The 12,478-nt window shown below is 53.1% G+C and overlaps 6 protein-coding genes across 6 annotated transcripts; 2 read left to right on the top strand and 4 right to left on the bottom strand.

Moving 5' to 3' along the window:
* Positions 1 to 1,074: 1,074 nt before the first annotated feature.
* RHO25_003726 (uncharacterized protein) lies at positions 1,075 to 2,457 on the bottom strand (the record flags this gene model as incomplete). Its single annotated transcript, XM_023599211.1, has 1 exon — positions 1,075 to 2,457. One exon carries the CDS (start codon positions 2,455 to 2,457, stop codon positions 1,075 to 1,077), a length of 1,383 nt encoding a protein of 460 aa, XP_023455345.1.
* Positions 2,458 to 3,173: 716 nt separating this feature from the next.
* On the bottom strand, positions 3,174 to 3,977 carry RHO25_003725 (uncharacterized protein; the record flags this gene model as incomplete). The annotated part of the gene is made up of 3 exons (XM_023599210.2): positions 3,174 to 3,347; positions 3,400 to 3,567; positions 3,648 to 3,977. The coding sequence occupies 3 exons, from the start codon at positions 3,975 to 3,977 to the stop codon at positions 3,174 to 3,176; spliced, it is 672 nt and encodes a 223-aa protein (XP_023455344.1).
* Positions 3,978 to 4,413: 436 nt separating this feature from the next.
* RHO25_003724 (uncharacterized protein) lies at positions 4,414 to 5,412 on the top strand (the record flags this gene model as incomplete). The annotated part of the gene is made up of 3 exons (XM_023599209.2): positions 4,414 to 4,656; positions 4,715 to 4,855; positions 4,915 to 5,412. 3 exons carry the CDS (start codon positions 4,414 to 4,416, stop codon positions 5,410 to 5,412), a joined length of 882 nt encoding a protein of 293 aa, XP_023455742.2.
* A 168-nt stretch (positions 5,413 to 5,580) lies between these two features.
* Positions 5,581 to 6,087, bottom strand: RHO25_003723 (uncharacterized protein; the record flags this gene model as incomplete). Its single annotated transcript, XM_023599208.2, has 2 exons — positions 5,581 to 5,758; positions 5,861 to 6,087. 2 exons carry the CDS (start codon positions 6,085 to 6,087, stop codon positions 5,581 to 5,583), a joined length of 405 nt encoding a protein of 134 aa, XP_023455346.1.
* A 2,047-nt stretch (positions 6,088 to 8,134) lies between these two features.
* Positions 8,135 to 10,687, top strand: RHO25_003722 (uncharacterized protein; the record flags this gene model as incomplete). Its single annotated transcript, XM_023599207.2, has 1 exon — positions 8,135 to 10,687. The coding sequence occupies one exon, from the start codon at positions 8,135 to 8,137 to the stop codon at positions 10,685 to 10,687; it is 2,553 nt and encodes an 850-aa protein (XP_023455176.1).
* A 783-nt stretch (positions 10,688 to 11,470) lies between these two features.
* RHO25_003721 (uncharacterized protein) lies at positions 11,471 to 12,320 on the bottom strand (the record flags this gene model as incomplete). Its single annotated transcript, XM_023599206.1, has 3 exons — positions 11,471 to 12,010; positions 12,060 to 12,150; positions 12,214 to 12,320. 3 exons carry the CDS (start codon positions 12,318 to 12,320, stop codon positions 11,471 to 11,473), a joined length of 738 nt encoding a protein of 245 aa, XP_023455177.1.
* Positions 12,321 to 12,478: the final 158 nt, after the last annotated feature.

Below are 12,478 nucleotides of genomic sequence, written 5' to 3'. Positions count from 1 at the left end.
GCGGCGACGACTCCAACCAGACTGTCTCTGTGCACGGCCAGCACATTTTTGTTCTGGAGTTGGAAAGCAAAGACGGCGACGTTTTGTTTACAGAGGAGGAAGTAGTGAGGCAAGCGCGAAGTGATGCTCCCCGGGCTCGAGTCCTTCCTTCAGCCGAGTGAAGGCGCGAGACTGCCGCTATTTTCACTTTCGCCTCTTCTACTGGCGGATAGCAAGCCGCGAAGTCCAGCTGCAGGAGATGGGACAACAAAGATCTTGCTCAGCTCAGAATGTGTTCCCCCACCAGAACAGGGGTCAAACAATACAACAGCAGATTTCGACCATGATCCCACAGATCTACGATTTGCATCTTCGAGTTTCCAAGACCAACGTGCAAAAGACTGCTGGAGCGAGCTACGATGAGGTCGTCTCCATCTCCTCTTCCTGGGCGGATGGTTTAATGTATTGATCACAATGCCATCTTCTCGACACTCCAGAATCGCTCCGCTTGGACTTCGCATCACTGCCGTGTGTTCTTTCTCCCCGTAGTCATCAGAGCACATATTAAGTTACCGGAGCAGGTCCTCGCACACCAGTAGAGTCCTGGGATTGGAATTTCAGTGACAGCTGGAGAGGAGAAAGCGGGCCGGGTGTCAGCTGAAGTCGTTCCTGGAGTTACTATGCCGCCTATGCAATCGTGTAGAGGACGCTCCACGAGTGTACTGCATGACTTCCAGAAAATGATTGTATCTCATGGTGCGGAGCAGGGGCATTCTTCAAGAGAGTGGCAAAGTTGAAACGCGTACAATATCGTTCGCTACATTACGCACCATTCTCGTACACGACTCTATCGACTCGAACTCATTTAAAAAAGAAGAGAAGCAGCTACTGCTGTAGACTTGCACCAATACCGCTTTCTTTGACCTGCTGGCTTGACCATGGCCTGCAGGACCACGTTGGAGCTGACTCCATGGCCAGCCGCCTGCCCACCCAGCCTTGCAGTAAAGGACAACCATTTCAATCTCCGTCCACGAGAGCATCATCTCCATTCGGTAGCTCAGTCTCAAGTTCCCATTGTTCCGCCTCATCTTTAAGCTACTCGTGATCATATCCACTTCCCTCCCAAGCTTGTTCGACGCGCCAGTCGATGATTTCATCAATAGCTTCCTCATCCTCATCGAGCGAGAATCTCTCATCAACGTCGACATCGCTTGCCCAGCGGTTTACCTCATATCCCATCGTGGCCAGCTCTTTCAGCTGCGCCGAGACTTCTTCTTTAGTTCCAACGTAATGGATTTGCGAGCAACGTGGTTCGATGCCGAAAAGATATTCCTCGTAGACTGTCACACGAGACAACTGATCGGCTTCGAAGGTTTCCAGCTGCAGTATGCCTTCCAGCTGGTTCAACACGTTAGGCCATAAATCCTCTGCTTCGCTGAAGATCTCGACGCCACATAGAGTCAGTTCCCTCAGTGAGCGATGATAGTGTGCGAGAAGACGTATCAGATCATCCCATTTCGTCTCTACGTTGACCAGTTTCAGTTGGCGCAACGGCGACACAGGGAGCAGCTCCTGCACAGAGCGCAGCACCGGACTCATGGCATGATAGTCGTTTCCCAGGGTAAGAGACTTGAGACTCGTAGCTTTCGCTAAGAGCTGGCGAAATCGTCCATTACGTTGATTAGCGAGCTTCTCCCTGGTGCCCAGAATTCCCATTTTGAGAGTTTTGAGCTTCGACCAGAGTGAACACAGGCCTTCCCAATTTTGCATCGTTAACGATGCGAGAGGAATTGGCCCAGTCACTGACGAACACTTGAAAAGGAAACTCAGCGAGTCGATGCCAAGGCTTGACATACCCAATGCGTAACTGGCAGCTTCGAAGCAGCGTCCGTCGTCTCCAGCCTCAATGCGAATGCTTCTGGCTGCATCGGCTTCCTTGAAAGAACGGAAGCACTGCGTAAGTGCATGAAGAGCCTGTTCATCGACGAACGAAACTCCGTCGGAAGGCACAGCATCAATACCACAAATTGCGGAGATTGAGAAGCATTTTACTCGTCTGCAAAACTCGGGTACGGCGACGATGGCCTGCAGACGATTGACTGAAGTCGTAGAGCTAATGTTGCAAGCAAGCTTTGAGAAGCAGCGGGCGGCAAAGATGTCTGTGCTATCTTTTGCAAGGCTGCGACAAACCAGGCGCAGCGCGCACAAGTCTTCATCGTGGCAGTGCTCAGCGATGTCAATATGAATCTCGACAGCGAGAGAGCCAAGCTGAATGGAAGGTGTCCTCCCAGTGTCGGTCTTTCCAAGCTTGTCCGCTGGAATCACGAGTGACTGAGCGCTGGATTCCTCCGTGTCGTCTTGCATCGTTCGGGATGCACTGGTTGTGACATTCGTCGCGGTGACAATCTTCTGAGTGTTGTCGTCGATGGCACAGACGTCACTCTCGAGAGTGCGCTTTCTTGGGTTGTTGTTCGACATGCTGCTGATGCGCGCCGTCCGTCTTGATATTGGTTGGCGTGCAGGAAGAATTTGCAGATGTGCGAGCAGAAAGTTTTGGTTTTGCGAGCAACTGTTTGCGAGAGTGCACTGCCGCTAGTACATTAGCGCCGCTTAGCTGCAGCCAGCATCAGTAGGCAGGCGCGCAACAGCACACTTCGCTCTCTGATTTATATGATAAACACTCGTTGCGAGTATTAGCTCGTGGAGTTTACACTGCGCAGTGTCATTTTCGTCGGGGACTCTCTGCTCTGCTGGATATTTGACCAACAGTCACTGCACAGCAGATCGTTCTCGTAACGAGCAGGTAAAGCATCTGCTTCTACCACCTCGTGCTACTCTATTACTCCTGATTTAGAGCATGCTTTACGGTGAACGTGTCCATTGTGATGGGTCAAGGACGACTCTGACTTGCACATTTTTGGCTACAGCTCACAAAGCGCCGTAGACAGGGTCATGGATCAGTGTCCACAGCCCGGACTTCGTTTTCCTCTCGCCTTCGAAGTGCATCTGGTGAGAACCGCTTCTGCTATACAAATAAGTCCTGTCGTAAACAGCGTCAGTAGGCGTGGTAGGCTCGTCGAAGTTGCCAGTACAGTGTGAGACTTCACGTCACTTCAGGAAAATCGTCGCAGGTGGGTGAGACATGGACATCTCAAGCTATCATTTACAATACCTCAGTCCTGGGACTGTGCTCTCTATCTCTGACCGTATGGCTCTCCGGTCACAGTTTGGTAGGGCGTGGTAGCGCCTGTCCTTGCGCTTCCAGCATTGAGATCTCCCGCTGGAATCTGTGCAGCATCATTGATCGGCTCGAGCGGGTATGAAGTATGAGGCAAGCTCTGAAGGTGCTTGCGGTGGTGCTCGTGTGCCTGCATGAACACAGTCAGTAAGGCGCGCATGCCGGCTTCAGGTCGGACTCACAAATGGCAGACCACAGTATGTGCACATGCAGATTTGTGGCTTGTCCACATTGATGAAGATTCTTGGGTGTCCCAGTGGTCCACCTCCTCCGTCGCAGGATACAACACGCTCCTTGGTCCATCTCACAGGCTGCTTGTGAATGAGGTCAATGGCAGCGAGTGGTCGAGGCTGAAATATTCTGTCAGCTCGCGCTCCACAGTGCTTCATACACTGGTATGGCCAGCAACTGCTGTCGGATTCATCCTCACCTGGTCCTCCATAATAGTCTGCTCAAATCGTGGCCCAACCATGGCCTCAGCCCGCGGCTTCTGGCTCCTGCTCCAAATGCCCGCTCGGTTTGGCGCCTGCATCACGCGCTTCTTCTCTCCATCTTCCACTTGCTCGACCAGGGCTTCGTCCTGCGCTCCATGGGCGACAGTCGGGAGAGCATTGGTGCTCGAGACGGGCGAGTGCCGCTGGGGTTGCTGCGGACTGTTCGTGGGGATCGTGTTGTCGGTGGCGAAAGAGCTGTAGGAGCGAGCGGCGAGCATACGCCGACTCGCGGCTGGCGCCAGCCTCTGTGCGCTTCGTTGGAGCATGACGGGCTGTGGTGGAGAGCTGGACAGGAAGGAGATGGTGCTCGATGTTCGTGAGGTTGAAGTGTCTCCCAGGCATTGACCAATGAGAGAAGCGCAGAATCAGCGTCCGTGCAGGGTCGTCACTTCCATCTCGCGAGGCCGACCAGCAACAACAACATCATACATATTACGACGGGAATACTACGCGAAGGCCGATGCGATGACATGAGCCTCGCCTACCTGACAACTCAGTGCAGTCGTATCGTGCTGTCGAGCATACCCCCTCATACAGAGATCGCTGCCGTTTACGGCCACCGCACCCTGATTCCTTCCGCGTCAGTCTCCCGCCGCGTGCCACCGCCGACATCAAGGCCAAGTATATCACCATTCTCCCACATCCTGCTCCATCTCATATCTTTCATTCAACGTGACCTGTACTCACCGCAGCTCCGCCACCATGTCCACTGCCTCCAGCGAAGATACCTGGATGGCCTCCAGCTCCGATGTCATGCGCAACGCCATGCAGAGTCGGCGTCTGGCACCACAGGTCCCTCATCTCATTCCCATCCTGGACGAACTGCCAGAAGGTGCTGTCGTGTGCGAAGTAGGCTGCGGTCCAGGCGGCATTACTCTCGACATTGCCCAACGCTATCCTCGTCTTAGGGTGCTTGGCATGGACATTGATGCCAAGTCTATCAAGGTCGGTAGATGTGCAACGAACTTCTCCACGTATATCGAAAGCTGAACATTTTACCCAGCTGGCGCAGGACGCGGCAAACCAAACTGGCGTTCAGAACCTACATTACTCTGTAGGGGATGCACTCAAGCTGTCCGAACTTGCTGCTCAACCCAACTTCGAAGCTATCGAAGGAGGCTGCCATCTCATCTACAGTCATGCGGTAAGCTCCTTTCCTCATTCATGCTCTCCGTCACGATGTGCTAATGCTCCACGCCTCAGGCAATCATGCACACTCCCGACGCTCTCACTTCAATCAAGCAAATGAAACGAGCCACAATAGCAGGCGGAACCATCTCCCTAACAGAAGGAGACTCCGGCCTCTTCTACGCATATCCCGAAGTACCCGGCATGCAAAAGCTTCTCGAAGTCTTTCCTCGCATCGGCGCAGCAAAAGGTGCAGATACCCTGCTTGGTAGAAAGCTCATATCGCACGGCCTTGCTGCTGGCTACGCACGCGATGACATTACGCGTCACAAGATGTCAGAATCGACAGTTTCTTCGCCCATGGAACGTGCAGGACTGGCTAAAGGATTCGCCCAGATATTTGCAGATGTTGGAAGCAAGCCAGAAATGATGAAGGCGGCGAATGTCACTTCGGAAGACATTACATCCATCCGGAAGGGACTGGAGGAGTGGTCAAAATGCGAGGATGGCATTTGTTCATTCATCTCCATGACAGTCGTGTGTGTTGACAGTGGTGGAAAGAAGGGTAACTGAAGTCGGGAAAGGTGCGAATTGCTGATGCACAAGTCGTGTCTTTCGATGTAGCAGATGTGGCAAACTGATATCCACCATCTCTGTTGGGGCAAGATATGTCTTCACAGGAAACACAATGTCGAGCTCCATCGCGGACCGCCATTCAGAGTAAACAAAAGCATTTTGATCTTACGCCGCAGCACCAGCACCCTCAATCAACTTCTGAAGCTTCGTATCGTCCAAAATCTCCCCCTCCACTAACCTCCCCGTCTCCTTAACCTCACCTCCCACATTCTCATACCTAACCAACGTAGGAACATTATGCACATTCCACGCAGTCCGGAAGACATTAGTCTGTACTTTCCATCTGCCAACCACATCACTCGAATTAGCACATCACATCTCAGACAATGAAAATTCCTCCCTCCAGAGATCTCTATTTGATTCTTTGGGAGAGAGACAAACTTACTCCGGCCTCTGCCCAACTTCAACAAAAGCCACAGTCGGCTTCTTCGATCCCGTGAAAGTTGCTTCGAGAGTTGGAAGACTGGCTACAACGTCGGGACACCAGGGTTTTTGCGTATTTGGGTCTTTGGATGCGAGATAGGCGATGAAGAAGGCTGGCGAGTTGGCAGGGATTGTGAGAGAGGAGGCCGAAGATGGGAGGGTGAAAGATTCTGGAGTGAGGATTGGCATTTTGTCTTGGAGTTTTGCGTGGTCTTGAGGTAGGTATGTGTTGTATAGTTTTCTGGTACAGTGTTGATGTGCTGGAAAGCGGCAGAATGTTTCAGTATTTTTGTTTAATAGTAAAATATGTTCAAGGCGTGATTACGGTGAGTAATGAGTGAATTGCAGCGGAATATCGTTATTCCGAGACATTTTGCTATTTCCAATTTATTGTAGTAGAACTTCTCTTGCACAGCAGCAGGATTCTTGTTCCTTTCAGTTGTCCATTCTCCAGACTTAGGAAGATACGTGTCCCAAGTTTGAAAGTGTGCTTCACTGCCTTGGAGTTCCTGCGTAGAAGCTTTGCCAACACCGCCAATCTTGAACAGGTAGCCAAGCCGTCATACCAAGGTTTAAGGCGACCGCATTGAGTGCCTGCAGTTGCCGGCTGCCGTTATGGTATCCCAGCGGAGATCCTCCACTGTTATATTTATGTACGATTGATGAAAGTGGAAGCTGCAATGCTCGTATTTGGGTTAGGATTAAGGACCTCCTCGATGCTTCGTCTATTCGTGGCTATACGAAGCAATCCGAAGACGAACCACTTTCGCAGGCGATCGTACTTTAGGTGCATACTCCGCGATATACTCTGCATATGCCGCGGCACTTTGCGAAAAAGCATACTGTGATAAGTGAGCTCTCATGAAGTGAAGTCCTTCGCCACCTGAGTTAAAGCAATGTTCAGCCTGTAGGGCAGCATGCCGAGACATTATCAAAACCAACCACGTCGACATATGGTATAGCGCCGGGGAGACGGCAATGCAAACTGTGAAGAAATCCGGACGTCGACGTGCGTCGCTAGACCATGCAGGCTTGCATGCTATCGTGCTTTTATCGCGAATCGCTCTCGTAGGTTGACCGGGTTTTGCGTGGCCTCCGAGTTCTGGAGCGTCTTCCGGCAAACGCCGCCTATGAATGTGATCAATTTCAGCTGTCACCTCTGTACAAGCTGTACGCTTGATCGGCCATGACTCGCGATATGATGAATGTATTCCATGCTTGTGTGCGTCTTGCTGGCTGCAAACACCGACATTCATCAAGATCGCCGGTGGTACTGCTCCTTCTGGTCGTTTGTGTCACACGTAGCACGGCCTGTCAAAAGAAGTCGCATTTATGGCGTCCCGGCGGGATCCCGACTGACAGCCATCATGTCGGTGGCTTTCAAGCGATGAACGTCCACTCGTGCCGGCCAAATCGCATTGCGCCATGGCTCCGACACCGAATTAGAACTGTCCAAAATGGGAGCGTGTGTCATCTTGTGCCAAGGGCAGGGAGCGAAAATGGAAATTTCCTGTCGTCTCAGTCATGAGGGTCAGAGAACACCTCTTGCTGAGACAGGCGCGGCCAAGGTGCAGATAGGCATACGCCAGTCTCCCAGTTCGCCCATCACCACCGCGAGTCGTGCGCAGATTGCCGAGTAATTGCCGTGACAGACATGCCGGCAGTCAGATACGCTCGAGTGTAGCCAAACCATTGGCACAGGTGTGATGAAAGGGTGTGAGCGGACAACGTGGTTGAGCGACTTCGTGCATCGAAGAAACAATTTTATGCAGGGTGGTGGACACCCGGCAGCCGCCTCGAGCACTCGCTGAGCCAAGGCCAATCGCCCGCGCTAGGCCAGTCGCCGCCCAGTGGGCTGAGGAGGGCTGGCGGCACAGCGTGATGCATCGCAAAAGCGCAGCAGCGGTGCACAAGTTGACGAGTGGGCAGTCGCGGTGGTGATGATCAGTACATGGGACGAGGTGTAGAGCTGGCAGCACAATCCATGCCATCGCTCGGGCGCCGCGCTCCCGCCCCGCAGGCTGGCGAAGCCTGTTTTTGAGCTTGCGCGTGTGAGTCGCTTCTGCGCGATGATTGCGGCCAGGGTCTGGAGCACGTCGCTGATCACCACAACCCACCGTCGCAGCAGCGGCCGTTGGTTGCGCGCCTCGCAAAAGGAACATGCCCGGCCCACCTTTGACGAGTTGTCCTTCTTCCACCCTCTTCGGCTCGAGAGGCGAGCACCAGTAATCCAGGCATGCAGCACCTGACGCGGCACAACGACCAGTCCCGACAACCCGTCTCCTCCGCCGCCCATGATCCACTCCACCACCACCACCACCACCAGGATGCCGATGCCTCTGCGGCCGCCAGCAGCACCAAGCGCCAGAAGAGCCGCCATCGTGCCTCGATAGCATGCGCGACCTGCCGCGAGCGTCGCATCCGCTGCGTCGTGCCGCCCGGCGACAGCGAGTGCATCCAGTGCAAACGATCCGCCACCGAGTGTGTCATCAAGAACGACGATGAACGACGGAAGCCCATTTCTCGCGCCTACATGAGCGCCCTCACCGAGCGCGTGTCGATGCTGGAGTCCATGCTCAAGGAGAAGGGCACGCATGTGCCACCTGCCCACTATCCCGCCAAGACCACCAAAGGCAGCCTGCATGCCGAGGATGACGACTCTCCTGTGCGACTGGCAGATACGCAGCTGCGAGTGCCGCCCAAGATAGAGCAGACCAGTCCGCCGGGTTTCCAGGACATCTCTGCTAACAATGTCGAACACCGCGCTGACAAGACGAACCACATTGGGACTCCAATCGACGACAAGAACCAAGGACTTGTCACCCGACTCCTATCCACTCGTGGCCATCTCTCCTTCGATCAGCTCAGTGGGCGACTTCGCTTTTACGGGGGAACCGTCAATTGCCATGTCTATTCCGAGCTCGGCGACGTTGAGGACGGCACTGGCCAGAATGCGAGTGCGGAGCAGGCTCAACGAGCTGCAAATTGCATTCGCGCTCTCTCGATTCAAACCCAGGAATACCTCATGGAGCTGTTCTGGCAGCACTATAATTCAGTTCTGCATGTCGTGCACCAGGATGCTTTCACTGAAGACTATCAAAATGGCAGGACCCAATACTACTCGGGCTTTCTGCACGTCTGTATCTTGGCCATGGGATTCAGGTTTTCGGACAAGACCAGGCCAGACATGCAGCTCTTAGCACTTCCAAATCGAGAGAGCGTGTTGCATCGAGAAGCGAAACATATGCTTGACCTGGAGCTGCAAAGCCCAGGAGGCATTCCTTCCATCGCAGCACTCCTTATCCTCGGTGATTCGGAAGTTGGGGTAGGTCGTGACAATGTTGGCTGGATGTACGCTGGAATGGCAATGCGCCTTTGCTACGACCTGGGCCTGCAGCTGGACAGCCGGAACACTGGACTATCGCAAAGAGAATTGGATGTACGGAGAATCACTCTCTGGGCGTGTGTGATCTACGATCGGTACTGGTCTTTGTTTCTGGGGAGGCCTCTCACTATGAAGAGGAGCGATCTTGAGGTCTATTGTCTGACAAACCAATTTGAGAGACTAGGAACGTGCATGCCGGCCGGCGCGGGGCAGAGCATGCACACCAAGATTTACGAAGCTCTAATTGAACTTATGGAGATTGCTGGCAAGATAGTGGAAGAGGCCGAGTTTCGGACTAACCATGATACGGATCACACTCCGGACCAGTCGGCGTACTTCAAGATGGCAGCTTTGGATCGTGAAATACGGAACTGGGCCACGCGTCTATCCCCAGAGCTGCGCTACACCGAGGAGAACAAACGGAATGCACCTCTATCTTTCTATTTGCTACATCAGCAATATCATGCAGTTCTAATACTGCTGCATAGACCTTTTGCACGATATGATGATGCTGGTATCACAGAGTCTGAGGAAGGCAACGCTCTGGATAGTCATTTCTCGCAAGCAAGTCGAGCAATATGCACCAAGTCTGCTGTGGCGATGGCGAAACTTTTCTGGCAGCACAGACAACGATTCGACGGCAAGACCATTTTCTGCATAGGAATGCAGCACGCTGGAACTGCGGCGATAGCATTGATAGCTGCACTCGCCTACATGCCAGACGCAGCGGAGCGCAACAACAATCTGCAGTATCTCGAAGTGCTTCACGCAGCCTTGCTAGACATGACACATGCCTACTCACCTGCTGAGAGAATGGCAGCAGTTCTCAATGCAGTTATGATCGAACTTCGAGGAGGTCCCATTTCTCCTGTCGATTCATCAATGCCCACCCGCCGAGGTGATGGAGACCTAGATGCGAATAGAGGCCAGAGCAAGCGTAGGCAAGTCAATCGCACAAATGATGCTACCGCCATGCCACCACCACCTGTCAACCACAGCGGCAGTCGAAGATCAAGCGTCACGACTTCAGACAACAGCTACCAGTCAATAGCGCAGCAAATGCCACAAGCCGAATATGCTGCGCTCCCACAGCAATCGGCCATGTGGAATGGCAATTATCAGCATGATCCTTCTCAAATGGCGACGACAATGATGGCGGCTCATAACATACCTTTATCACCATCTCCCAATACACGGCAAGCCTGGACACATGCACCAGTCCACCCACAGCATTATCCACAATACCCCAGCGTCGCCGGCGTTGCCAATGTTATGAATGGCGACTTGGCACATCTGGAGTTCATGAATGGGTTACCACCTGAAGAGAGCTGGTCAGGATGGCATACCCCAGGAAATATGCCAGGCGGGTCATCACATATGAATAATATGCCGCCTCCTGGTTGAGATGTCGCAACATGGTACAAGACTGTATGGAGGATATCGTGAGGGCTACACGGCACCTGTGATGGTGTCTGTAAATGTTTGTAAAGGGATCTCCATGTACTTTACCTCTTGCTTTCTTCTTAGCACGGCGCTGTTGGAGGTGGTCTGGAAATTTTATGATGTAGGAACAAGTTGAAAAGGGATCATGGGCCATGTATTTTTCGACAGATGAGTAGCAGTTCCAATTGTACAAGTCGTACTATACTCCCATCTGAAAACATGACCCATCTTGTCTGACATTTGTTGTTGATCTGTGGTGATTAATCGGGAGATAGCCTCAGATGGGTGTTGCGAAACTTGTTGAGACGCCACCTTCCCTCCCACTGTTGCTTGGAAAGCAGGGGAAGTGCTGCTTCGCGTGTCAGATGGGCGAGTGCGAGGGCTTGGTGAGTGTACAAGCCGCATAGAAGAGGGATTTGTGGTGAATGTGGAGTGCAAACGACAGATGGGGCGCAACGACCGTCGTAGCCGCCGATTCTCTGCTCTACTGCATTCTGACCTGTCAACGTGCGCACCTAAGTGGTGACTTCGAACCACCCGAGCTTTACCCTTGCGTCTTTCGTGTCCGTCCTTCCTCAAGGGCATCTACTCTGCTGACCACATTTTGCTGGTGCGGACCGGTTGCACACCTGAGCGTTGCTCCCCCAAAGCCTACCCATTCCTCATTGCCGTCCTGACTCATTGACGAGAAGCAATGGTACTCAGTGACTCCGCACAGTGGTGTAATGAGTACAGTTCATGTACTCAGACGTCGTAGAGCCACTTCTCACGCATTTCAAACAAGCTTTGGTGCGATTCGTCGGTTTTTGTCACAGTGGCCCGAGCAAGATCCAGCAAAAACTCTGGGCAGTCGAGCAGGTGATCCTCGTCCACGCCTTCCTTCATCCATCTGAGTATCCGGTAATGAGCCCAGATGTGCACGAGGAATTGGCGCACGAGGCTGCCAGAAGTTGTGTGCTTGTAGACCTTCCTGACGCACCCAGCAGAGACATATCTTCGAAGTCCGTCGTCCAGTGGCTCGTCAATGGACAGCGTCCAAGCTTCCATTACAGCATTTGAGAATGGGCGGTCCTGGATTTTGTCGCCAAAGAGATAGGCCACTGCCCAGACTGCGCTTCGGAACCTGCGCGGCCCACCCAACGTTTTGGTCAAAGCGTCCTTGACAGTGTCACCGTACAGCCACTGCACATACACGTCGACCACATCCGGGTTGTCCTCGGGCAGCGTAATCTTCCGCTCCTGAGCTTCTTTCCATTGATGATTCAGGGCAGCGTCGAAGAAGTGCTACATGCGATTAGTTCGATAGGTGATGCTTCAGCATCGAACAACGCACGGAATGCTCGCGTAACAAGTCCTCGTGCACATGGAATGTCGCAGATCTCTCATCTTGCCCCGCGACCACAGCTATGATGGCGCTGGCGTACCTGGATGGATATCAGCATATGTTGCTAGGGGTCCAGACAAATGTCACTTCCGGTTTCACGTACCTGCGCTTCTTCGAGACTTGTTGTTCATTCGCCATCTTGTCCCGGGCAGGCGCAAGCTCCTGTGGCGCGTCGACGAGAGGTGCCATTGAATTGGGTGTCAGTGTCATGTCGAAGGTGTGGTCAGCGCACCGAAAGTGATTTGGCATGTGCGCAAAGGAAGGCAGCAACCTCAGCACGTGAAAGCTGTGGGCCCTGATGTTTCAGGTCGGAAGTTGAGCTGCAGTTGCAAGTGAAGTGAAGGTAGCGGTGCTTCCTGTGATTCCGT

The sequence above is a fragment of the Cercospora beticola genome, chromosome 2 (assembly GCF_033473495.1).
Source record: "Cercospora beticola chromosome 2, complete sequence".
NCBI lineage: Eukaryota > Fungi > Ascomycota > Dothideomycetes > Mycosphaerellales > Mycosphaerellaceae > Cercospora > Cercospora beticola.
The sequence above is the reverse complement of the archived record's forward strand: the minus strand, read 5'-3'. Positions and strand labels throughout refer to the sequence as shown.